Here is a 26402-nt window from a genome sequence, read left to right as displayed (position 1 = left end):
CTCCCCCAGCACTCACTGCCTCCCTGGCGATGAGGGGGCTTGGGGCCTGTAGCGTAACAGATTCCCGGGTCTGCTCTGCACGTGCCAGCACGAGAGAGCTATAAATAGGGTGAGCTGGAGAGAAAGACTGGATTAGGGCAGCTTTAAGGGAGGGCAGGATGGAAAACGCTTTGGTGTGCGACCAAACACCCATCAAGCCCCTGAGTGTCTGGTGGATGCTTTTGGAAATCCATGTCAGATACCAGCCCTGCCTCCCCCACCAGACGGCGGGGAGACGCACCCGGGTCTTGCCCAGCATCCGTCCCAGATAAACAGGCCCACGTGGCTCTCCTCTGAGCCCTTCCAGGAGCATCACTCGTTTCTACCTTCTCCGAGGCCCAGTCTCAGGCGTCCTTGGTGGAGGACAAACCACAAACCTCTGGAGAGACCGTGTCACCCCAGCAGCTGGACGGGGGCCTTGGGGCCAGGGTGAGCCAGGAAGCAGGGGCCTCTCACAGCAGCCCCTCCCCTCACCCCAGGTGGCAGTCCTGCCCAGGCCCAGCGACTCCAGAAGAGGCGGGGACCTGTTTTGAATCTAGTCCTGGGCCTTGGGTAAGCTGGGCTACGGGGCCAAGCCAGCTACCAGGGGGGTCTAGGCAACCTAGGGTTGGAATGGGTGCTGGGCAGGACCAGGGGACGTCTGCTGTGGTCACCCCACCAAAGCCCTGGGCCTGGAGAGGTGTTCACGGCTTCTCTAGGGTCAGGCTGGACCTGCCCCCAGGCGAGTGTGTGCCAGGCTGCCCTGGGAGGCCTTTGGGGAAGTGAAATGTCAGGCCAGGGGGCCATTTGGGACAGGCTTCGATGCACTGCCCTGGGAACAGGGTCTCCCTCCTGCTCTTGGGTCCCCTGGGCATGTGTTACTGTGATGGCTGGCTGTTTGGAGAAGCTGTCTTCTGTTTGGATGGGAGGGGGCCCCTCGGCCCCTGGGTTTGCCTTTGGGCTCCAGGGTGAAGGCCGACGGGCTTGGCCTGGGCAGATCGGGGCGCCACCACAGCAGGAGGCCTGGGTGACCAGCCCGGCAGGAGGGTGGCCACCGGCAGGGATGCCTCCCGGCTTCGCTACCAGGCCGTAAGCACACGAGCGTCATTCAGAGGCTTGCCTGCCTTGGGGAGCGGGCACTGTATGTGTCGAGGCGCCAGGAGCTGCGCTCACCCCAGCCAGCTGCCACTTTGCACATTCAGCCCGGGTGTTACAATCAGGCAGCTCCTGGCAAACGCCAGCTCTGCTTTGCAGAGGGACGAGGGCGTGGATCCTGGGCACAAGGGAGCAACCTGCGGGTGGGCCCAGGGTGCCCCCAGCTTCCAAGAGCCACAGCAGAGGGCAGTGTGCTTGGAGGGGTGGCCGGGGACAGCTCTGGGACGGCTGCTCCACCTGCCCCCCACGGCACTGCTCCAGTTCCCCCCGCAGAGGTGACACTATTCTTCAGGTGGGTTCTGCCCTCAGCGCTGGCCTGTGTCGAGCCCTGCCTTAAGGCGCACGGGCAGGACCCACGCTCTGATGCACATGTCCCAGCCCTGTGTACCTCCTCAGCCCTGTCATCCCCATCCTTACGTTTCTTGACATTCTAGAAGCATCCCTGGGGTGACTGTTTTCGCTCCCTCCCCAGTGGTAGCCAAGAGCTGCTCTCCCTCCCACCTCCCTCCAGGCCTGCTCACATGTGAAGATGGGGCACTCGATCAGCTGCACCAGCTTGTCTACCTCCGTGAGGAAATCCACAGTGACCTCCAGGTCCCCGCTGGGTGGGTGGTCAAGGGAAGTGGAACCACTGGCCAGGGCAGCCTGCCTCTCTGGCGGCGGGGGCAGCCGGGGAGCTGGGCCCTAGGGGCTCGACCCATCGGCACAGAGCACACCTCCCACTGGGCCCTGGCTTGCAGGCACAGAGCATGTTTCCACCTGAGCAGGATCAGGACACAAAGGACAGCAGCCTATTGTCCCCCTGCCTCTCTGTCCCTCACAGCTGTCCCCCTGCGCAGCACTCCGGCTCTGCTCCGCCGCTCTCTCCTCTGTGCCCTGCAGGCCCTGAAAGGCGCTCATCACCGCCCTGCAGCCTATGGGGGAGGGCTGGGCAGGAAAGGCCCCTGTTCCTGCCTGAGTGGATGCCTGTCAGCAGGGCCAAGGTCAGGGCTGCTGCAAGCCTGGGGCCTGCAGTCCTCGGGTCACACCAGTGGCGGAGAGGAGCAAATCGTAGTCTGAAGGCGAGCAGGCACCCTGAGGGAGCCAGGCGAGGCCACAGCGGGCTCTCAGTGGAGGCACCTCAGGGCCCCTCTCTCCTTACCCCCCAACTCCTGGCCCATCAGGGAAGGAGACCAATTTTGCATCCTAAATGTCCGTCCAATCCGGGTCACACACCAGACGTTCACAGAGGAAGCTGGTTTGCTTCACGGTGTTTCAAACAAAAAGCCGACCATGGATACCTTTCTCTGAGGCAGGCCCTGAGCGGCGCTCCGTCTCCCTGAGGCCTCCCCTCCAGCCTGCTTCTCCCTGTCCTGTCCTCTGCTGGGCCCTGGCTCTGTGGGCCCCAAAGGTCCTGAGCTCCTCACCTACCGGCCTGCTGCAGCCCGGCAGCCCCCCTGCTCCCGGGCCTTCTCTCCCCACCCTGCCCCAGCACCGCGCAGAGGGCACCCTGCCTCTTTCTCGGGACACCCTTACCTAGGTAAGCACCCATCCCTGATCCCCAGCTCACAAAGCTTCTCCAGGGCTAGCTCCCCTCTACGAGGCCCTAGATGACCCTGTTTACTGGAATCCACCCCTCACTGTGCCCTCACGGGTCCTGATGGCCTAAGGCCTGGAGGCGGAGCGTAGGGTCAGGGCAGAAGGATGGCAATTGGGCCACCACGTGGGTGGGAAGGGAGCACCCGCTCCGCCCCCCACCCCCCCCACCCCCAGAGGCTGGACTGGAAGAACAGTGAGTGAAGGATACAACTTCTGGATGAGGTCGTAGGCGTGCCGGTAGTTCTGGGTGAGGAAGCAGAGGGACACCGTGGTGACTGGGTTGTGGCACCAGGAGCGGTACAGGCAGCAGAACAGGTTCTGGCTCTCCTGAGGGGGGAGAGGTGTAAGCAGTTAATCGAGCCCCCGCTCCTTCCCCGCGGGTGCGCGGCCCAGACTCAGGGCCCCTCTCAGAGCGCCAGGGAGCCCAGCTGGGAAGGGCTGTCACAAAGGAAACGCTGACAGCTCCTCCTCAGACCCTGTCATTACTCTCTGTCCCACAAAGCCACATGGTGATGGCTGTGAGGGCCTGCTGCTTGGGAGTGAGCCTGTCCTTTGTGCTGGTATTTCTGCCCTCGGCAAACAACAGTAATCGTCCTCTCCACAGCCCATGGTCCCGAGCCTGTGGGGCTGGGAGGCGGTGTGACCGGAGGGGGGCGGCGAGGAAGCGTCCTCAGGGCCCAGGCTCTCCCCGGCAGTGCCCTCCCGCCGTCCTCAAATGCCATCTCTTCCCTCCTCTGCAGCCCACCTTACACTCGGGAACCAGCCCAGGAGCTGAGCCCACACTCGAGAGCCCCTGCCCCGAGGAACATTCTTTAGGCCTCTGCGAATGTCTGGAAGGAACCACAGGAAGAAGGCAGGGGTGTGGCCTGGGTCATTCCCAGTGGCTCAGCCCCAGATGCCCTCAGGCACAGGCTTGGATGTCTTGGAGACTCCCTGAGAGAGGGCCGAGGCAGGGTCTGAGATGGGAAGGTGGTGACCACAGCCCAGATGAAACGTGCTGGAGCTGCCGGCACGTCCGGGATGGCGGCTACCCCTGGGGGCCCTCTGCAGCTCAGCCCCCCTCCTCTGCGCCGAGCGAGGCCTTTGACCCGTGTCCCCCAGAGCAGTTCGGTAGAATGGTGAGCGCCTCCCTGCTCTCTCTGACCAGCCCTGGTGGGTCCTCACCGAAAGCCTGGGCCAGGCAGCACTGTGACACACCCTGGCTTACACGGGGCATCCTGTAAGACAGATGTGTCCCTCTGTGGGAGAGCGGGGTCCTGGCCAAGGAGGAGGGTGAGGAGAGCAACGACCCCGGATCCCCAGTGGGGTTGCAATCCAGAGGCCTGACCCTGACTGGGTGACACGGCCCGGCAGGTCTGACTCTGCGGGTCCTGCAAGGCGGGCTCAGAACCCAACCTACCCTGTGTGCGAGGGGGCAGTGCTGGTGGGGTGCAGGGTGTCAGGGAGGGCACGTGGACCTGGAGTGGGGTCTGGAGTCTTCTGTGGGCAGAGCGGGTAGCTCCAAGGAAACCCGCTGTGACTCCCTCCCATGGCTGGCACCTACACGCAGCCAACCCAGGGGGACCCCTATTTGACGGCGGACCAGGGAGACCTCAGGTCACATTCTTGTCTCCTCCTCGCCAACCTCCGGGTAACGAGGGCTGGGCTGGCATGGCCGCGCCCGTGGGCACATAGATAGCACCAGGCTGGAGCCCGTGGGCGGGCAGTACCGGGGTCTTCAGGTCCTTCAGCTGGTTTCGCAGCTGGAAGAGCTCAGTGGAGGTCAGCAGGATGGTGTTGAGGGTGTGGACCATGGTCGAGGCGAACTTGAGGTCCTCCTCCTGGAGCAGGATGTCCGCCATCGAGTGGAAGATGTTCTCCGCGTTCAGCAGGAGGCAGAGCTGCCTGGAAAACGGGCCGAGTGGAGGCTCTGGAGGCCTCTGGGCCGCAGCTCCGAGCCCCCTCCTGAGGAAACCTGCTCTTTCCTGGGCCTGGTGTGGGACCCCGGCTCTGGGGCCTGCGGAGGGCCAAGGGGGCTGCTCACAGCGGACCTGGCTCCACGCCTCTCGGCAACTCCAGAGCCCCACGGGCTCCATCTATCCCCCGGCCCACCCCAGGCCAGGAAGTGGGATCCCGAGAGAAGCAGCGGGGCCTCTGGCTGCCAGTGTGGCCCCAGGAGCCCTGAGGTACCTTTCTGATCTCCCACATAGCATAGCAACGCCTCCCCATGTGCCAAGGCGCTCTGTGTCCCTTCCCGGCTTTACTTTTCTGGCTAGAGATTATCTTCACGTGACAAATCCGCACTCTGCTCATCCGCGGATGGTGTCCCCCCGCCCTCCCCCGTGAGAGCCCAGGGTCAGGAGCTTGTGTGGGCTCTTCATGGTGCCACCCACGCCTGGAGTGGTGCCTGCACGTAGCAGGGGCTCGGTAGGTGCTCGTGGGGCGAACAAGCCCTAAGGCAACCCTGAGTTCTACCTTCGCTGTTCGATAATGAAACTCTGGTGGGGAGGCCAGGTGACCTGGCCAAGGTCACGGGATGACTTAGGGCCACTTCTTCCCACTATCTCTCCTCTAATAAGAGTCTTGGGGGGGATAAGGCTTGGGCTTTGTGAAAAGGAGACTCCATTTTATAAAAGGGAAAACAGGGAACCCAGAGAATGGAGGAGGAAAGCAGTTTTCCCAGGGTCCCTGGGACAAGGTGACGTCCACAGTGACAGGCAGGTATCAAGGACGCGCCTCAGGGAAGCCTGCTGACCTCCCTAGGTGGCCGCTTGCCCACAGAGGCCTGGCCTTGAGGGGATGAGCAGGCCTTCCTGCTGGGAGTTTAAGGATCCCAAGGCTCTTGAAACTAAGAAGAGCAAACCAAGGAGCTGGCAAGTGGCTGGGAAGGAGGGTGGGGTGTGGCCCCCGAGCCCTGCCTGTTGGGGACCGGTGTCAGCAAGGCACCCCGTCCCCATCTCCTCCTGGTCTCTGCTCCAGGGAAGCATCCACAGACCAGGCCTCAGGCTTGTGGGGACGACGGGTCTGAGGCCTCAAGGTCTCAGGTGCTGGACAAAATGAGCCCCATTTGGAGCCCACGAGCCTGAAGTATGTCCACCCCAGGTCACTGAGCTCACACTAAACTCGGCGTTATCACGGTCTGGCTTCCCGTTTCCTTCCAAACGCCAGCCACGCCTTGGGGCCAGACTGGAGAAGCTTCTTCCCCACACCCGGCTCCAAAAAATCCCGGAGCATTTGGTAACAGAGAGGCCAAACCACGAGGCGCAAACAGCAGGCAGGCGTCTCCAGCCTAGGCCCAGCTGGAACCGGCAGGCTTGGGCAAGAAACCACCAGAGAAATGGAAACAAAGCTGCTGGGGGGACGGGGCCGGCGGGTGGTGTGGGGAAAGCCCTGCCACAGTTGCGGGAGGGCAGGCGGAGCCCCCCTGCTCACCTGGTGTGGGTGGAGGAGGGGCCCGGGCCCTGGAGCCCGGTGCCCCTGCCCAGCTGTGTGGCCCAGTGTGTCTGTGTGACAATTTCTCCACCTCCGAATGGGGGTGACATCTACCTGCACCATGGGGGCTACTCAGAGGGCGGTCATCAAGACTAGTGGCAGCTCCTGTGGGTGCACAGTATGTGGCAAATGGGACCCCTGGTTGGGTACCTTATTGGTACCATGGGTGGGGGACAAGGGCCAGCTCCCAGGAGGACGCCTGGCCCTTCAACGGAGCCTAGGCAGCACTTCCTGTCCCCTCGTGGTCCTCCCACCCCGAGACGACCCCATCTCCAGGGCTGTGGGATAGAAATGTTTCAGGAGGGCAGGCCGGGGAGGAAGGGGAGTGTTCTGACAAATGGTCACAAATGCCCGTCGCCTGCAGCTGCTGCCGTCTCCATGACGGGGCCAACAGCCGAGGCTGCTGCCAGGCCGCGCTCTCCAGGGACCACAGGCCTGAGGGGACCTGCAGCAGCTGAAGGGCGGGGGTGGTGCTCTCCCGTGAGGACGGCTGAGGAGGGTGCGGAGGGATAGGCGAGGGGGTGGCGATGAGCAGAGGCGGGCGCCAAGGCCTCCTGGTGTCCCTAAGAACCCGGAAACACTGGGGAGCTACAGAAGGTCAGGGATGCAGAGTATTCCGGAAATACTCTTGCCACCACGGCGCTCTCCTCCTCTGCTCTCTCCCTGGTCTGCACCTCTTGGTGGTCATGTCCGGTCCCACGGAAATCTTCAAAGCCATCTCTAGATCAGCGGCTCCCACACGTGCCTCTTGAGCCCCCACTGAGCTCCGGATGGACACCGCCTGCCTGGTGGATGCCCCGCATGGCTGCCCAACAGGCACTTCAGACTCGGCGGGGCCAAAGCACACCTCTTGGTTTCCCCTTAGACTCTGGTCCCCCAGCCTTCAGGGGGGCATCGGTGCCCTGCGGCCTCAGGAAGTGGCATCACTGCCCACCTAGCTGCTCCAGCCCAAACCAAGGAGTCCTCCTTGATCCTCTGGGCCCCTCTGTCCAGTGTACCAACAAGCCCAGGGGCTCTGCCTGCAGGGCACACCTGGCTCCTGGCCCGTCTCAGCTACCCTGCCCTGGGCCAAGGGTCAGCCCTCTCTTGCCTGGTCAATTCCAAGCCAGCTTCTAATTGGGTCTCCCTGTGTCTCCTCTCACCCCACCATTCACCCTCCATGCACCAACTGGGGCGCTTCTTAAAAAGTCCTAATCAGAGCATGGCCCTCCTCAGCGGCTTCCTGCTGGATCTAAATAAACCCAGCTCCTGACCACAGCCTCCAGGCCCTCACACTTTCTGGTCAGCTCCTCACAACCTCAGCTCTTATGAGTCCTCCTTTACCCACGACGTGCAGGCCTCTCCTGTGTTTCTTCTGTTCCTGACCTCTGCCCTGGCCTGGGCAGCTCCTCCCGGGGACCAGCGCACAACTGGCTCCCTCCAGCCATGGAGATCTCAGCTCCAACACCAGCCTCAGGGGAAGCCTCTGTCCCATGCGCACCCCTCTGCCACCAGCCCTTTCTAAGGGAAGTCCTGTTTCTTTCTAAGCGTTTCTCATCACCTGAGTCATCTGGTTGATGGACTCGTTTACTGGGTCCCCTGCTGTCTCTCCCACCATAACATGAGCTGCAAAGGGCAGGGCCTTGCCTGTGACCCTCATGTCCCTCATACCAAGAATCACTTTTGCACATTACCGCATGGAGGAGCTGCGCTGATCTCCACCCAAGGTTTCATGAACAGCCCCGGAGACGTTCCTCTGCCCCATTCCAGCACATCCCTTAGCTGCTCCTGGGCATGCCCCGGCATGCTGTGCCAGCCTGGTATGCAGACAGCAGCTGCCCTGACAGTACATTTTCAGCCTATCACCCAGGACCTGGCTGCCCAGTCCAGGGAGACCTCAGGAGACGCCCAAGCCGCCAGGACAGCCTGAAGGGTAGGGCACAACACATCACACCAAGGGATCTCCCCCTGAGCACCGCTAATTAAACCACCACGGGAGGGGAGGGAAAAGGAGGGGAGGGCCGGGAGGAGCCGGGAAGAGGGACCATGGAGGAGCGGCAGCGGCGGCACAAGCGGCATCTAGCCTTCATGCCCCGCCCGCTGGGCTCTGGATGTCCGCAGCTACACCTGCTTCAGGGGGGTTGTCTCTCCCGCCCCAGGAGGCCACTGGACAGAGCCTGGAAGCCTGCGGCAGCGGCTCATAGGGCTCCATCGAAGGGGGCTCCAGCCCTGCAGACCGGCAGGGGCAGGAAGTGGAGGGGAGTGGCGGTGGGGGTCACCTGTCACCTCACCCGGTCTTTGCTGTCTCATCCCAAGGTCACTGTAGACTGCAGAAAAGGAAGATGCCTCCAGACTGCTGGGTCATGAGGCTTCCAGGAGGCAGGAATAATAAAGTATTAGCTCCCGGGGAGCCCTAAGCACACGCCGGGCACCGTGCAGAGGGTGTTACATGAGTCCACTTGGGGCAGTTCGGGGGTGATGGAAAGGTCAGAGGCTGCACGTGCTCACCGGGCTCAGGGCACCATCTGGGCATTTTAGGGGAAGGCGAGTCTGCGTCGGTGGGCTGGGCTGTACCTTGCGAGCTCTGGACACCTGAGCAGGATTCTTCCTCCTGCATCAGGAAGGTGGGGGAGGAAGGAAAGGGGCCCACTTTTCACTCAGCCCTGAGTTTGTGACACGACCCACACAGGCGGCCTCAGTCTCCCTGCGCCCGGCCCCGGGCTCCTCCCGCGGCATCCTGAGTCCTCATACAAGCCTATACCCTCAGGCAGAGAGGCCTAGTCACACAGCTGCCCGGGGGACAAGAAAGGGTGGATGCAGACCCAGAGGCCAAGTTCCTTTCCCCACTTTGCCTCCTAGGTGCCTGTCGTGAGCGGGCACGGGGGCTGTCCCCGCCCGGGGGGGCCTGGCAGATGGCTGCCTTGCAGGGCTGCTGCGTCATCACTTCTCTGTTGAGCCCCCGCCCGGCTTGAGCTGCCTGCTGGGCTCTCAAGCAGAGCATCAATAATGAAACACAGCTTGCAAGCATTAAACATTTGCCCATATTTTTTAATACCCATATTAAAGTGCTATTCATCATGAGACAATGGCTTGGAAAATACTTGGGGACAAGGCAGAGGTGGGGTGGGCGTGAACTTGGATGGGGTCTGGGGGGGCACAACCTGGAGGCCCACCTTAGGGCCGGGGTCCACGTGCGTGGGCCTCAAGGTGGCCTGTGGTGTGTGGCCGTGAGGCCCCGCGGATGGGGCTCTGGCTCACTCTCCTCCAGCCACCCGGTGCTGCCTGGACAGCTGTTCCCATGCTCTGGGTCTGGGTTCATACTGGGGAGGGAACAGCTCTCTTTGGTCCCTCTGTCACATACCAGGAGCTCTCAGAGGAGCAATCTGCCTTCGGTCAGCTCTGAAGCCCCCGGGACGCAAGAGGGGCACTGCCACTTTCCCTAATGCACAGAGAGGCCTTCTTTGGGGCAGCCTCAAAAGGCCAAGACACTTGCTGGGGCCGAGGAAGGCACTCTGGGGCAGTGCCTGCCTGAAGGTGGCCACACCACACTTGCTGGGCTGCTGTGAGCTTCACGTCACTGTCCCTTTAACCACAAACACTGGCCAAGCATCCACCAGACCCACTGGCCTCGGTGGTGGCCATGGTGGGAGGTGCTCTCCTGTCCCCAGCCTGGTACCCACCCACGGCCCCTGCTTCAGGTGACATGTGGGCCAGAGCGGGTGGGAGGAAGACATCAGCTGCCTTGCAGGAGGCTTGGAGAGGCCAGTCGTGCCCTGAGGCCATGTGGTCCAGGCTGGGTGGGAGGAAGCTGCCTCACTGGTGAAGGCACGGGCAGAGGCCAGCCCCACCGGGCCACCAGGGAGCCTGGTGCTGTCCTCTGCTCTGTCGTGGTGTGGGAAAGGGACCACACGCCGCTTCTTTTCTAGGGACCTGTACCAGGTTGGGCAAGGCCAAGTCTCAGTGTGGAAGCCAAGACCTGCCCAGTGGCTCTGGGCCCTGCCCTCCCCCTGCCTGGGCTGCATGCACGGCAGGTGAGAAAAGGTGCACACCACACTTCAGGCGCCTCTCGTCTAGGCATCCTGGACAGCAGGGCCGGATCATTTCCCCAGAGGGCCCACCTTCTCCCTTTAGCCTGAGTCTCCTTCCTTCGTCTTCATCCCCTGCCACGCGTGTCCTGACCAGGCCAACACTGTGCATGGAGGGCCAGGCCCTCACTTCCTCTCTCCTTTGGCCGCTAGCTGGTGTCCACGTCCCCTCAGCGGACCAAGGCCAATGGGACACAGGCTTTCCTGGGAGACACCTGGAGCCTCACAGCCATAACTCTGAAGTGCAGCCTAATGTCAAGTACAGAGAACACAGGGGCCCAGAGCCATTCCCACCGGAAAGGGCCCTCCCTGCCTTGTCCCTGCCCAACAGCTGGGATCCTTTAGAAATTTAAAGAGAGAGCAGCTTTCGTGTCCTATAACATGAGAATAGGGGAGGAGGAAGTGGCCTCCCCTCCGGAAGTTCAGAAAGCTCCAGAGTTTCACTGTATCCTCCCCCCACAGCTCCCTTGCTTCTCTTCCTTTCCAGCTCTCTGCTTCCCAAGTATGAAAATTGTAAATCTGTTTTATTTATTTCAATCAATCCTCGGCAGTGTGCCCCTCAGGGCAGAGGCAGCCATGGTAACCCTGCTAACTCATGCCTAAAAAATTCATCGTGTTTAATGCAGTCGATGTGTCTGATACACTTATAAGTTTTTTTTTTTTCGGGGGGTAGGGGTGGGAGGAGGGGGCATGAGGACTTGTTTTTCTGGGTCTTGCTGGGAACTGGTGCAAAGGGGATGGAGCGAGGGCCGCAGCATGATGGGGAAGAGGCAGAAGACGAAGCAAAGGGTCTCTTGTCCACTTAGCTCTCCGTCTGATTGTTCAAGAGCGGCACGGCCAGACTCTGGGGGACCACAGACACCTGACCTGGGCTCATCCGGAGACCTTCAGGGGAGGCCTCCTTTGGGCAGCAGCGGCCTGGAAAACCAAATGGTCTTGTAGAGGCAGCTGGGGCCTTAGCCACCCTGTGCGAGACAGCCCCTCTCTCCAGGCTTGGGGTTTGCTCTAGGGATCAAGGCTTCCTCCACTGCCCAGGGTGGTCCGGTGGCCCTTCCTGCCCACTCCCCAGGACAGGAGCCAGCTTCTGCGCATGCCCGGCTGACCCACTGGGCCTCATTTCCCATGTGTTCTTAAGCAACCTGGTCAAGCCTGGCCCCACTGTCCACTCACAGGTGCCTCTCCGGCCCCCTCCGGGCCTGTCCCACATGGAGCTTGCCCTGAGCATGGCTGGAGGCAGGTCAGATGGCAGGGGTGGGACCCATGCTGGAGGCTCTGGGAAGACCCCTGGGGGACATCTCTCCAGGCCTCCAAGCCTCAAACCCTGGGTAGCAAAGCCCACGGCTTCAGAGTATTTCATCTTTCGAGCCCTCAGGGCAAATGAAAACAAAGCGGTGGGCCACCAAAGGAAATCCTGTTGTCTCCATGACATCAACTCCAACAAGCCCTTGAGAGAGGCTGGGCTCTTGCCTCTCCGGTCACAGGGACTCCCTTCAAGCTGAATCACCATTTCCTCAGCGTTGGCCCACATAACTGACATCTGTGAGCGTTTTCTCCATATTAGGCACGTCCTGTACCTTAAATCCCTTTAACACGGGACAGGCGTCATTTTAGCCGTCCTCTTTTACAGAGGATGAGGGCAAAGCCCAGAGCCTTGCCAAGGTCCCCATCTGGTCCGCCCACCTGGGCACCCCAGCTCTTAGCTGCTGCCTCGCCATACACCCAGCTCGCGGTATCCAGGGCCCAGCTTGCACAGGGGCTTGGAAGTGCTTTTCCTGGAAGACGGATGGTTTTTTGGGGAGAAGGAGGGCACCTTGGCTACAGATATCACTAGGCCTTCTGATGGACCAGAGCCCAAGTTTCTCCAGGACCTTCCTGTGGCTCTGGGGCAGTTTATCTGCAATCCAGCTCCTTCTACCCCACCCTCACCCTGGGGCTACCTCTGGGGGTGGAAGGCACTGACCACACTTGGCCGCACCTGGTCGGGACAGTGGTGATCTGCACCTATACTTGGGCTGCTCTGCTGCAGTGGTGGCCTGTCTCCAAGGGGTGAGACAGGAGGCAGAGTCTGGGAGCCTGCGGGGGGCGAGTCACCCGTGGGGATGACTCCATCAGCCGGTTCCCAGGCCTGCTGCTGCCTGAGCTCCAGGGCGAGGTGGGGGTTTTAGAACAACGACTCCCGGCGCTCTGAATCCAGGCTGAGACGGCCAGGGAGACAGCACCCTGAGCCCCGCATGCCTGGGAGTGCCCTGGGTGGACCCTTAGAGAACCGGATGGAACTTCTCTCCCCTTTGAAGTCTTCTGAGCTCCTGGCCTTCCAGAAGGGATTTCCTCCCCAGGATACACTCAGGCTCCCACGGAGGTGGCCCGGCCTGGGAAGAGGCTTCGAGCTGCCTCGACGCCAACGCACAGCCAGCCTGGTAAACTGTTTCCTGGCCCCAGACCTGCCTGCCACCTACGCCCCTGCCAGCTTCCAGCCAGGCTCATCGAGGCCCTCAGAGATCAAGCGCTCATGGGACAGAGGAAGAAATCCAAGCCACACAGCCAGGGCAGTGGTGGAGTCAAGTCCCTGACCCAGAGTTCAAGTTTCATACTGCCAGACAGTCCCACGCGGTGTGTCACCCGCAGAAGGACAGACCTCTCCCTCCCGGGCCAGCCCCTCTTTCCACCTGAGGGCTCCAGCTCCCTGTGACGAATGCCCAGGGCACAGACACCTCTTCACCCCATGCCATGTGACCATAATCAGGGTCCCTTGAGGTAGAGGGTCTGTCTTGGGACAGGTAAGGGAAGGGCGCCCCTAAATCTCTGACATTTCCCCCTTCAAACTAAGGGGGTGACCTTCTGAGAAACGAGGCAGGCAAGTAACCGAAGTGCCGGGAGCCCGGGGAGCCCGGCTGGGGCTGCCCCCTCGTCCCTGGGAAGGGCTCTGCGGATTGCCCCAACGGTCTTCCTGTTACCAAGCTGCTTGTTCACAATTTCCTTTACTTCATCCCATTATTCCCAAACTAGTCCTTTGTTCCAGGCCAAGGGATCACTCCCTGCTGCTGCTTATACGACCACAAACGCTTACAGATGGTGAGCACCTCCTCCCTTCTACCTTAGTCAGAGTTGAGCCCAGACTCCGAGGCCTGAGCTCCCATAACTCTGCCCCTCTACCCTTAAAGCCATGCACGCGACCTGGGCCCAGAAGCCCAGTGGTCACGTGGTCACTGCACCAAAGCCAGAATGTCCCCCTCCTCAAATTCTTCACGCAGACGGGCTGTCCTCGTGGTGTGGGTCCTGCCGGGTGATCACAGAGATGCCCGTCTATCTCACATTCCGGTGATGACTCCCCCAAGGGATCTACTGTGCCTTGAAGAGTGCCCACTAGGGGCTGCCATTTTGCTCTGGTGGCAGTCTCAGTGCCCATCTCTTGCTCCACCAGTGTACCTGCCCACCCAGAAGGTCTCACAATGACCCTCCAGAACCAGGAGAGCCCTCCACGCCAGAAAGAGCCCCTTACTGAGAGACCCATGAACCTGGCTTACACTGGAGTTACCCGAAGACCGTTTGGGATACTCCAGAAAGGGGGCGATTTGTATTCCTAACAGGCTTCACAGTCAGGACCGAGAACCACTGTCCCCAAACTGCCACTCCTGCAAGCCCAGCGATGCCACTCTCCGTGTGGAAATGGGGAGGTTTCACCAGCAGCCGCAAAGGGCTGCAGAGCCTGGGCTCTGCCTCAGAGCTCTGGTGAAGGGCCTGTTGCTTTCCTTCTCCCAACCACACGCTCACCTCCCCAGAGCCGGGGTCCTGTTTTTCCCTGCATTTCTGCCTCGTCTCCACCTTAGGGTCCTAAGCCCTTTGTGCACAGCCCGGACTCGAGCTGTCCAAAGGGTGGAACAGATGAATTCTCCGGACTTCCGCCTGCCCAGGACTGCACCACCACCCTCTCCTCAGCGGCGTCTCCTCTCCCAGCCTCAGAGGCCCTGGGGGAGGAAGCTCAGCTCTAGCCCCCTCTGGCATGTGCCTCTCCCGCCTTCCTGGCTACATTTGGCTTCCACAGGAGATAACAGTCTCCGATTAAGGAGCTAGACTGATTAGTGCCTTTCTGGCCTTCAAATCTTTAGTCTGGGGGTTTTATGGAATTTTATGAACTGACATTGTTTTCTGTAGCTCTTTACAAGTGCCCACTTAAAGGGCACTGAGATAAACGTCAGAAAACAGAACGGGAAGTGAAACACTAATACCTACTGCTGGTAACAAAGAGCAAATATCACAGCAGCCTCACTGCTGAGTCTCTTGGACAATGTGAAGAGATCAAAGTGAAAGGGCTGGGAGGACGGAAGGGTCAACAGCAGAAGGGATGGACAAAGAGAGTGTGGAGGGGACTCCTTTAATTCTTCGTGGCCAAACGGAAGGGGGGTTTCTCTTACTGGTACCCTCCTCCATCCTGTCAGGAGGCTGAAAAAACTCCTTTTGTGATCAGTCATTTTCAGGGAAACTTAAGACGCATGAAATAGGCTTTTCATCCGAATGTCCCTTTCCAGCCCGGGAAATCTTTATCGGATTAAACGCACGAGAATGAAAAAGGGCTCCAGATGTGACAGTGTCCTGCAGGTGCCTGAGGAGTCCCAGGTCTTGGTTACAGAACAGGCCGCCCTCTGACCTCCAGCAGAGCTGTGCCAGGCAAGGGGCCTGCCGGGGAAACACCAGCACCCCATCGCCACACCACCCACTGCCCCTGGAGCAGAGTCTGGACGCCGCACACAGAAAACGGGCGATGGAGTTTAACGCTGATGTGGAGGCCTTGATAAGGGAGAGTGACCCTGAGCCGTTCTGCTTCGGCCTAGAGGTTAGAGGGCAGCGTCCCAAAGAGCTTGGGATCCTGACGGAGACTCGCCTGCCGAACGACGGGTGACGTGTGAGTGAGTGAAAACAGAGCAAGCTGCAGAGCAATTCTGAGTCTGGAATCCTCTGCCGGAAAACCTCAGCCTGAACCACAACCAAACAGACTCATACATTTATAAATGCAAAGACAAGTTTTGGAAGAAGATACATGAAACTGAAAGCAGAGGCTACGTCTGGGGGAGGAAGGGGTGGGGAAGGTCTTCTACATTTTGCAGTACATTCTTCTGCGTTATTTCAATTTTTATCTTACGTGGATTAAAATTTCTTTTTAAACAATACAGAAATCATTTAGAAACCTACACATCTGGGGATCATCTTGGACTCCCTCATGGAGATCTCAGAGACAGAGCAGGGGAGATCTGACAATGGAAACAAGCATCTTACAAATGAGAGGATCAACAGCCGGGAAATGATATTTTTAGCTACGGTGGCTCTTTGCTTCAAAGGCGTAGGCTTCATCTAAAACCAGGCAAACCTCCTACAAAGTCTGCCTGTTTGCAAGGAGTGATTAGCATAATACTCCTTTCGGGAGAAAAGGCCTGGCTCCGCTCTGAGACACGAGTGCCTGCTACAGGGGAGGCTTCTCCTGAAATAGAATCGCAGCAGAACAGCAAAGTCTCATCAATGGAGATGAAGCCCCCATCTTCCATCAGAGCCAGAAAGCCGCCTCGCACAGAGGGCCTGGGGATGACGGGTGCGCTGCAGCCAGGCAGGGTGAGATCTGAGAGATCACAGCTTCGCACGGGGAGGCCTCCCTTCTGGGCTGCTACTTTAATCGCTTTTGTCTCATGCAACCACCTTCTTCCACTTTTAAGTACAGAGGGTCTGGGGGCTGCCTTTATAGATGCCCTTTCTGAGGGGAAGGTCAGAGCCAAGTCGAGGCTGAGGAACAGGGACGAACTGGGCAGACGGCAGGCGGGGACCCTCGCCGCAGGACTCAGATGATGACATCTCAGGGAGGTGGCCGCCACCGAGGCCGCTCGTGGCCCTCGAGAGGCGGCTCAGCTGTGGGTGAGCCAGCGCTGCGGCTCCGTGCCACCCTCCGCCCTCCCCAGCCCCGAGGGCGCTCACGCCTGTCCAGGTCTATCCGCCTCTCCTCCCCCAGCCCAGGCCCCCCAGTCTCCACAGCCATTACGCTTGGCCTGTGGGCACATCTTTGATGGCTGTCTTTTCTCTCCCAGAAAACCCCTAGCTGACTCGGGAAGACTAAACATGTATAGGGACGTTTGAACTTTTTTCCAAACACCACAAAAATGAATCGAAAGTTGTGACCTTCCAAGAGCTGTAATTACAGATACTCATCTCGGGAGCTGAGCTGGGGACAGATATCACCAGGCAGCTGCTGCTCCGTCACACCAGGCCCAGCACCCCATCCTGGGGGGAGTGTAACCTTGGGCTGTGCGGTGGGGCTGGGGGCAGAAGGTGGCTGTGCTGGTGCTATTTCAGGCCTCACTGGCGGGAGTGAGGCAGAGGAACGGGAGGGGTGCAGAAAGGGAGGCACAGTCCCTTCTTCACGGCCCCCTCCCCGTGGGGTCTCCACAGCAGTAAGATCACAGGTCTTCCTGTGGAGGGTCGGGACCGGGAAATACTCACAGATGGGGTGCACAGCTGAAGATCTGAGAAACCAATTACCACGCTACTGGGGGGGCCGGGAGAGGCAGAAGGAATTGGACTGGGGCAGCTGCTCAGGCTTCAAGGGCAGGAAGGAAGTGAGGTAACTTCCAGGAACCTGCCAACTGTTAGGGCCAGGGGCTACCGGCAGAGGTGGGCAGGGGTCCCGTTCAGGAGAGGGCTCAGAGGAGACAGGCCTCGTCTGTCAGGAAGGGGACCAGCTCACGTGGGAGGAAGGGAAAAGCTGACTGCTCTCTGGGAGCAGCTGAGGCCAGCTGGCTGAATTCACAGGCACCTGGAATTAACTGGCTGAAAGCAGGGCAGGGATGTCTGGAGCCTCCAGAAGGTTTTAAACTTAGTCCAGATTATCTGCTCACACTGCCGGTCCCAGCATCACGGAACCTTCTAAAGTGATGCAGCAGCCAGAGCCCTGTCAGGCAAGCTTCCTGAGCCTCTCCTTAACCAGCCTTCGGTGCTGGAGGAGGCTAACGGCACAGCTGTGGACAGCGAGCAAGTGTCCCCGCCACCGTGAGCCCTGGGCCCCACTTTCTTGCCATTCGCTGGAGCTCAGGGCACGGGGCTCTGGGACCAGCTGCCTCAGGTGTAGCCTCATGAGGCCCTGCAGTCCCCCTGGCTCAGTGCCATCCCAAGGACTCCAGGGTGGCCACGTGTCGGGGGTGTCTCTCAGGACTTGTGCAGGCCCAGGGCAGGTGGAGAGAGTTTTCTGAGCCTGCGCAGGCCCTTCGGTGGCTCGCTGGGAATACGTCAGGGCTGCCTGGGCCTGGTCCCAGCCACACTCCCAGCTCCCTGGGGCTGCCCGGGCCCTGGCACCTGGGCTTCTGAGCCGACTCTTCCTACATCACAAGCACCTTCTCCTCCCACCCTCACCCCCAGCAGTTCCTTATGTTTCATGGCTCAGGTAGACAGCATCTCTTTCCAGAAGCTTCCTCAGACCCCTCCATTAGGGCCAGGCGCTCCTCGACCCCACCCCTCCCACAGAGCATCATCGCTACTCGAGTTTGGGACCATCCCTCGGAGGGCAGGGATGAGCTCTGCCCACTGCGGTGCCCCAGCGGGTGGGCACTGGGACAGGTCTGCTCAGTGACAAACAGCATTCCCTGGCCCTCCTCAGGCCAGCAGGCAGCAGCCCCTTCCCGGGGGAGGGGGGAGCTAGGGCTTTTTATCCATCCTCACAGGGGAGGGGCCGAGCGCTTGCTCCCGGCAGTTCCGATTCAGAGACAAGGACTCTTGCCTGGCCTGACAGCTGTGGCCTAATTTCCAGGGCTATACCCAGGCTCCTTAATTTTACCCACTTGGTATTTTTCATTCCTGAAGCACAGGGGATTGAGAGGCATTGGGGATGGGGGAGGTGTGGACGAACGGGAGGGATGAGTGCCATGGGGCTGGAGGAGTCAGGCAACCCAGGAGGGGCTGTGCAGAGAGGGAAGGGGATGCGGGTGAGGATGGCCAAACTGATTCTTTTTTTTTTTTTAAAAAAAGGAAAAAAACCACAACAACCTAACTCCCAAATCCTACCCCCCACACCCCGATTTTCCTCAGTAAGCATTTTCAACAAGGTCACAAATGCACTGGCTCTATAGACTTTTGGCTCCAAACCACATCTCAGGCAGCCTTTAACAGCCAATGCTTGGCGTAGCTTCAGCCGAGCCTGAGGAGAGGGAAAACTAGGGCACCTTTATGCTCTGAGAAAACATCAGATCCAGGTCACAGCTCCTTGGTTCTGCTGAAGCTACGGGCACCCCCCGGCCCACAGGCCCGAACCTGAGGACACCCCCGCCCCTGCAGTTCCTCCAGAGCAGGAATCACAACACCGGGGCACACCTTTCTTAGTCACTTGTCATCTGTCTGCCTATGCCACCGGACTGCCACCTCGGTGAAGGCAGGAACCGGCTCTCGGTTATGTGTGTGCCCAGGGCTGGCGCAGGGCCTGGCACACCGTGGGTGCTCCAGGAACAGCCATGGAATGAACCAGGGGGAGTGAACCTTTGACCCCTGTCCCCCGTCTGGGTTAGCCTGAGCTCTTCCTTGCCCCCCCCCCCCACCCCGTGCTCCTGCTACACCTGAGTGCCCCGCGTGTGGACTGTGGTGGCTGGTCCTGCGTCGGCCTAGCCCAGGCGGGGCACGGGGCAGCGCGAGGAAAATATTTACTGGGAAAATCAGAGCCTCGGTTCCCTCCTGTGTGAAAGACCTCAGCTGACCCTTAAGGTCCCTTCTGGTCACTCTGAACTGAGCCTAAACTCCAGACCGAAACTCTCCTGGTCTCTCTTCAATCATGGCCTGGGGCTACCATTCTGGGAGCACATGCGTGGGCACGAGTGGCCGTCCTGGGAGGGGCTGGGTCTGAGTCTAACCCCCAGCTCCACACACAATGACACAGCAGACAACTTCTAGTCTCTGGCAAGGTGCAGTGTTGCAAATGGAAGGAAGCCCTAGAGAAGGAGTCAGCTGGAGGCCTAATTCCTCAGAGGCCACCCTGCTCTCCACCTGCCCGCGCGGTGGTCTCTGGGAAGGTCACTGGGGCACACACACAGCTCCACCCTCCCCCTGCCCTCCTTCCTGGAGAATCTGGCTGCTGGGAGAGTGGAGAGGGAGTGTCTCTCCTTCCACTGCTGCCATGGTGGGCCCTCAGTGGGGCCTGCTTCACACCCCTTTTCGGGCAGCACTGAACCTGACCACAGGGCGGGCGCTGGTTGCGTCTGCCTCCCTGGTGTCCACAGCCTGGGATTCTGGTTCCAGATCCAGTTTCCCACGAACAACGTCTCCTCCTCCTGCGCTGGAGGGTGGGCACACAATCCCATCCTGAACAGTCAGGGCACAGTGACGGGTCCAGTGAGACTCAAGGACAGCCCCGCGGCTGAAGGCTGGCTGCTAAGGGTGAGGAGTGAGCTGAGAGCTGCGGTGGCTGTCCTGTCACGGGACAGACGGCCTGCGGGGCACGGGGCTGACAGAGGAGGGAGGAGAGCCTGCTGTGGAGGCGAGCAGGTGAGACGGAGGCCTGAGGACGCCAGGAGGGTGCTAGCTGCGGAGTTGCCAATCCTGGTCCCTGGCTACACAGCACCTTCATTTTTTTCAACAGAACTGTGAGAATTGGTTTTCTGTCACACGCGCTCAAGAGTCCTGACTGGGCAGCTTTGAACAGGGTGGGGTCTCGGTGGGGGGCAGTGGGGGGGGTGAAGGGCAGAGGAAGGGGGGACACCTGGGGGCAAGTCTTAGTTTGCTCAATGGCTTTCTCTCTTACTCTTCCCTAGAAAACAAGAGAAAGCGACAGTCAACCCCAGAACATCTGCTTACCAGGAGCTGAGCCTGAGGCAGCGAGCGGCAAGGGCCTGGGAAGAGGGTGAACGGGGGCCAGGCCAGCTCTGGGACCACCAGCCCACCCGCCCGCGGGCTCCCTGACTCTGACATGCACAGAGAGAGGGTGGATGCTTCTCTTCACAATGACTGTCACAGTCGCTACTGGGACACCTCCTGCACAGTTACCAGGTGCAAGACACTCTTCTGAGTACTTTTTTGTAACATCATGTAACCTCCCGAGGATCAGCAGATCACGATGGTGAGCGTCCCCATTTTTCACACGAGAAAACTGCTCAGGAAAGCTGCCCCGTGGGAGCCCCTTTCCTCTGAAGAGCTGCCGCTCCCCACTCCACTTGGGGTTCTGTCAGGGCTGCTGCTTGCAGCACCCTGCCACCGCCTCCCCTACCACAGGGGACACATGACCCCGTGGGAACCAACCAGAGCTCCCCCGGAGCACAGACAGCTGGGGCATGATGGCCATGTGATGTGGTGACCTCGTCTCTGCCACTGGAAGAGACCAAAGCAGTGAGGCTGACCTCAAACAGAGGCCAAGAAGACGGACGGCACCACAGGAAGATGCTGGGTTCCTGGGCCTTGCAGCCCTCCGCCTTGGTCTGGCTACACGGGCCGGTCAAGCCCCCTTGCTCGTACTGGTGCCTTTGACCTGGGTTCCCACCTCCTGCTGACCACCATAGTTAGATAAGCGGTTCCCAACTCCAGGCTGCAGACCTCCACTGGCCTGGCTGCACCAGAAGCCCCTGGGATTTAGCTGGGTGGGGGGATGGAGAGGGAGTGGGAATCTTTGCATAAGCAGGCTGGACTAGGTGGCCTCCAAGACCCCATCCAGAGTGAAGATATAATACCTTTTTAGGTGGACTGTACTCAGTGTTCAGCTCACTAGGAGTGCTTACCAGAAACAGGCAGCTTTATGGGTAGTTTCATGAGCTCCTAATCCCCTGAAAAAGCAGCACAAACCATAAAACATGCTGAGAAGAAAAACTGGTCACCTGGACTACATTAAAAATAAAGAACTTCTGTTCAACAAGAGACACTTTTAAAAGGGTGATAAGGCATGCCACGGGGTAGGAGGAGATAATTATAGTACACACACTGGAGAAAGACTTGCATCCAGAATATATAAAGAACTTCCACAAATCAATAAGAAAGGCACCAAAAACCCAATGCGGAAATGACTGGAACAGGCTCATTGCAAAAGAGGATACCCAAAAGGCAAAAAGTGATGAGAAGTTCTTTGACTTTGTTAGTCTTCAGGGAAATGCAAATTAAAACAACAGGTGATACCACCATACACCTACAGGAAAGGCTAAAATCAAAGATGGATGATATCAAGTGCTGGTGAGGATGTGAGCAATGGGAACTCTCACACCATGGATGGGAGAGGAAATTGGTGCAGCTCAGACAATATCTATCAAAGCTAAACACATATATGGTCCCTGATCCAGCAATCCCTAGGTATTACCTGAGAGAAACGTACACGTATGTTCACCAGAAGACATGTGAAGGGATGCTCATGGCAGCATTATTCACAATAGTGCCAAACTGAAAATCACCCAAATGCCCATCACTAGCAGAATGTGTGAATGAGCCACGGCATCTTCACACAGTGGGGGGCTTGACAGAAATGTGAACTACGGCTACATGGGACACAAGCGAACTCACAAACACGAGGTGGGTCAAAGAAAGTTTACAGTTTGTAAAAGAGCACAAACTACGCGATTCCATTTATATGAAGTTCAAAAAATCAGGTCAACAAAAAAACCCCCAAAACCCAAAATCAAAACAAAAACCCAGGTAAACGAATGTACAGCGTTAGAATTCAGGCCAGTGGCTACCTTGGGGAGGAGGGTAGGGGTAGTAACTGGGAAGAAACATGAAAGGCACCTTTGGGCGCTGGAAATGCTCTTTTTTTTTTTTTTTTACGGTACGCGGGCCTCTCACTGTTGTGGCCTCTCCTGTTGTGGAGCACAGGCTCCGGACGCGCAGGCCCAGCGGCCATGGCTCACGGGCCCAGCCACTCCGCAGCATGTGGGATCTTCCCGGACCGGGGCACGAACCCGCGTCCCCTGCATCGGCAGGCAGACTCCCAACCACTGAGCCACCAGGGAAGCCCTCTACTTCTTGATCTGAGTGCTCGTTACACGGATGCAGACAATTAGTGAAAGCTAACCAAACTGTAGTACACTTACGATTTGTGTACTTTTATATAGTATGTTGTTAATATAAAATTTAGATTCAAAAAAGGCGTTGTGGAAATTGAGGCATGGAGGGAGGAAAGGCTGCCATGGTGGCCTGATCAGGAGAAGGAAAAGATAGATCTGGGGCGCTGAAGCAAAAAGTGTTAAGCTTACGTGGTTAAGAAAGAGAGAGGGTTTTGCCAAAGAGATGGCAAAACGGCGCAGAAAACAAGTCAGACCTTCTGGGGACACAAGAGGCCACGAGTTTACCGATGACAAGGCTGAGAAGTGGAGACACGAGCGCCATTATTAGGCTAAAGTAGCAGCTCTCTGGGGGAGCAAAACAAGGAGGCTCAGATGGCCCCATGTTCGGGAAACGGGTCACATGTGAGAGCTGGCACTGGGGCGCGTGACTGTGACCGCAGCCCGGGCAGGGGGTGCGGCCGGTGGAAACGGAGAAAGAGATGCAAAACTTCACGCTTAGGAAAGCAGCTTCTGAAAGGGAAGAGGGAGAGGCAAGGCTCGAAACAGACAGCATGGGATGCTCGACAGAGGACTAGAGAAAAATGAGAGATGACTCAGGATTACACTTGAAATCCATCTCAGCTCAGCTCCAGAGAGAGAGAGAGGCCAATGTGGGTGATGTGAGCAACTGTGATAAACCAGAAGGAAAAACAAATGATCTGGGTATGGGGTGCGGGGGGAGACTTGTCCTCTCGAGCAAGGGTCAGAACAGAGATTTAGACCAAGAAAGACAGTCACTGTCCAAGTGCCAGGCAGTTCCAATGAGATTATGTAATCTAAATATAGACCAGAAATGGGCCAGGATGATGGCCAGGCAGGAGTCTGGAGGGCCCGGGGCCTAGAAGGAAGACAGGGAAGGATCCGCAGATTTACTCGGTGTTTCACTTCTGAGAGGTGGCAGGCAGTAGGAGGAGAGCCCCGGGAGAGGGCGACGAGGAGGAGGCCACGTCAGGACGGGTCTTGGTGGGGATTTTCTGTGGGTCAATGACTCCAGGCAAAAGGGAGGCGCCACAAGAGAACATAGCTTCTTTCCAATGAGGCTGAGGAAAAGCAAGTCCAGACTGGAAACTGGGCAGTTTTCCCAAATGGCCTCCAGCACCCAGTCTGGAAGACAACCAAGAACCTCAGCTCTAGGATCTCTAGATGGTACACAGCACCCCCATGGAGATGTCCTAAGACGTGGGGTGAGGGAGCTGGGGGCAAATGCGCTGGTGCTACAGAGACACTGAAAGATTTTAGGATGACGGCAACAGACCCAAAGCCCATGCTCTCCTGGGAGCTGAGGCTGCATACTTGTAAAGAGAGTTCCATTATCCACTTTAGGTCCCAAGAGCCTCTTCGGTGGGCCCTCACAGCCCGGGTTACAAAGCACCCTTCCCCACAGGCTGTACGCTACTTCACGTGGGCTTGTGCTCACCGTCTGAGGCTGAATTCAGCGCCAAGGTCCCCCCAGGCCAGGGCCCCTGCAAGGTGTCACCATCACACGTGCTCAGAGACGGAAACTCTCCTTCTATGTGGAAGGGGCAGCTGGTCTGACGGCCTTTCACAAACCGCATGTGATGGAAACCCTTCTGTGTTATTTTTCTGATGATGGGGGTGGCGGTGGGAAGTGGGTGCACGTGTGTCTGTGATCTTTGTGGCCACCTGCTAAATGAATACCCCTGTGGGGAGAGAGGGGGGAGGACCACACAGGGGCCTCCCAGGGCACCCACGGTGAAAAGGTTGGGTTAAAAGGATGAAATAAAGAGCTTCCTGAGAACCACGTTCTACGATGGACAAACAGGACACATTTCTGCAACTGCTGTTCCAGGAGTTTAAAAGCACTTTTAAGCTAAGGACGCCCATTTATCTCTCCTGGCTCGGATGCAGCCCAACTCCAAGGAGGCAGGAGGATGGAAGTGACCTCTAGGGGCCAATTCCAAACCTGCCGATATTTTAAGTTGCTACATTACGATTCCAGCAGCTACTTGCTAATTAACCGCGCTGTCTGACTTACCAAGGTCAAAGCTTTGCTAGTTTCCTGGCATCCTTAGGTAAAGTATAAACAGGTCCAGAGACAACTGCAGATTCCATAACCTCTAGAGCTTCAGAAAGAAATTCACTGTCAAGCTCTCAGACCCTGGCAACAGGGCTGGGGAGCTGGGCATCTCAGGTGTATAGACTACAAAGAAAGTGCTTTTAACTGGAGGCTGGAAAGGGCCCCGCAGGTGCCACCACCCACGTGATGAGTCTTTGGAGGCCTTTTAAGGCCTCCCATGCAGCAGGTGCGGGATGGCTCCCGAGTCCTCCCCCCACCACAGATGCTCCTGGACGTGGGGGCAAACGGCTGGCTCTGTGGGTCACCTGGCCTCCCCGTGCCCAGTTCACCTGTGACCCCTAACCTCCCACAAGCCCGGCTCGAAGCGAGTGGATCCCTGGCCTCCTTCCAGCCCCTGCTTCCATCAGCAGCCCTCCGCCCACAAGGGATCCAGGAGGACCCTTGAAACGTGGGGCCACTTCCCTCTAAAGCTCCCCAGACTTCCAGAGCACGCTGCACGGGGCTCCCTCTGGCCAGCACTTCCTCTCCTCCCCCCCCACCCCGGCTGCACCTAGTTAATCCCAGCCTGGCCTAGCAAGGCTTATCGCATGTGGTTTCCATATTCCAGAAGAAAATACATCCGTTCTTGCAGGGAGCGCCAGTGTGTATGACAGTGGGCTCTACAGGGACAGCAGGGGGACTGCCTGCAGGAGACAGAGCAAAGCCACTGGCTGTCCCCAGCCCTCCCTGCCACCCCCGGGTCACGGATGGTTCTATGAGGTGCTGGGGTGCTGGCACTTTGCCGTGCATTAGGGGACAATGGACAAGGGCCGGGCTGGGTTCTCTGGGCTGCCTGCACTTTGTACCTCCCAGGGACACCTTTTCACGTTTGAGGGCAGGGCTTTCTTGCAGGCAATCTTCTCTGGCATGTCAGATGGGGCCGCCCTGCCATTCACAGGTCCTCAGCGTTGTCCCAATTCGGAGATCAGAGCCAAGAGCTGGTTGTGCAAAGCAGCTTCTGCCACTCACTCCCTTTGCTGTCCTGCGTCTCAACAAAAGCACCTTGGCCCCTGGAGAAGAATGACTGGGGAAGGCTCCACGAGATTCACACAAGGAACTGGGCAGACTGACTTAAAGCTAACAGGAAGAGACGCTTCTTCTGAGAGGGAAGTAAGAAATTCCTCGAAGCAACCCTCCAGCCCTGTTCAATGTTCTGTCTCCTTGCCCTCAGCTGGGGACCCCAGTCAACACGGCTACAACTGATGAAAGACCCAAATCCGCCTGCATTCTGGGGAGGGGGATCAGGGCCTGTTTCCACAGACAGACTTAGGTTGGTGCGTGTTTGTCACAGCGATTTGTTTTTATTCTGAGCAAATGAACGCAATCCATTAAAGGGGCGAGAGGAAGACAGTCGAGCGGGCCTCTCAGCAGCGCTCTCCGCAGGCTGGGGTCCAGAAGCGAAGCTGCTTTTCTAAAATGCCATTTGAACAGGGATCTGGGTCTTGCCACTTCACTCAATTCATCTTTCATTAGCATCAGCACAATGGGCTTTTGGGGACCCAACCGATGCCCCCTGGCAGGTAAGGTGGCACGCAGAGACAGGGGAAAGGGGGTGCCCCCGATGCAAATGAACTCCAGAGGCCCGGTGGATACAGAGACCGAGGGGGGCGGAGCTGGGGTCGGCAAGGATCTGTGGTGTGCGCTGCCCTAGCCGCAGAGGCCGTTTGACCCCCTGCCAAGGAACGGACAAGGACAGCAAAGTGGAATTTCCCAATTAGGGCATGAAAGAGAGCTTCTTCTCTTGAGCCACTGTGCCCCCCTCCCACCCTGCAATTCAAAACAAGTCCGGGGGCTTCCTAGCCCCACCACCCACCTCACTCGCCTGCCCCCCAACACAGGGCTGTCATGCAAAGCCGGGGCACTGGGGGACGGGAGGGCAGGCGTAGCTGGGGTACATGTTAGGGACTCTGGCTCTTGGCTGAACTGGAGAGGCTGCCAGGCCTGTGTCAGAGGCAAGAGGGGACCAGAAGGACCAGAAACCTTATCGTGGGGCTCTCGGGGTCCTCG

General features: G+C 58.6%; 1 protein-coding gene and 1 long non-coding RNA gene across 5 annotated transcripts in view; one reads left to right on the top strand and one right to left on the bottom strand.

Moving 5' to 3' along the window:
- VAC14 (VAC14 component of PIKFYVE complex) overlaps window positions 1–26402 on the bottom strand; it is a 207416-nt gene that overhangs the window by 5689 nt on the left and 175325 nt on the right. For 3 of the 4 annotated variants that reach the window (XM_067721027.1, XM_067721028.1, XM_067721029.1), the window contains 3 exons: window positions 4461–4635; window positions 2960–3078; window positions 1695–1774 (listed from right to left, as the gene is read on the bottom strand). The exons of the other annotated variant lie outside the window; for it this stretch is intronic. In XM_067721027.1, the coding sequence (XP_067577128.1) occupies window positions 1695–1774; window positions 2960–3078; window positions 4461–4635 (374 nt within the window). The remainder of the gene's footprint in view (window positions 1–1694; window positions 1775–2959; window positions 3079–4460; window positions 4636–26402) is intronic. 4 annotated transcript variants of the gene reach the window in all.
- LOC137215610 (uncharacterized) lies at window positions 616–7479 on the top strand. Its single transcript, XR_010939349.1, has 2 exons — window positions 616–2692; window positions 3492–7479. It is a non-coding gene; the product is annotated as an uncharacterized lncRNA (long non-coding RNA).

Source organism: Pseudorca crassidens, chromosome 20 (assembly GCF_039906515.1).
Source record: "Pseudorca crassidens isolate mPseCra1 chromosome 20, mPseCra1.hap1, whole genome shotgun sequence".
Taxonomy (NCBI): domain Eukaryota; kingdom Metazoa; phylum Chordata; class Mammalia; order Artiodactyla; family Delphinidae; genus Pseudorca; species Pseudorca crassidens.
The sequence above is the reverse complement of the archived record's forward strand: the minus strand, read 5'-3'. Positions and strand labels throughout refer to the sequence as shown.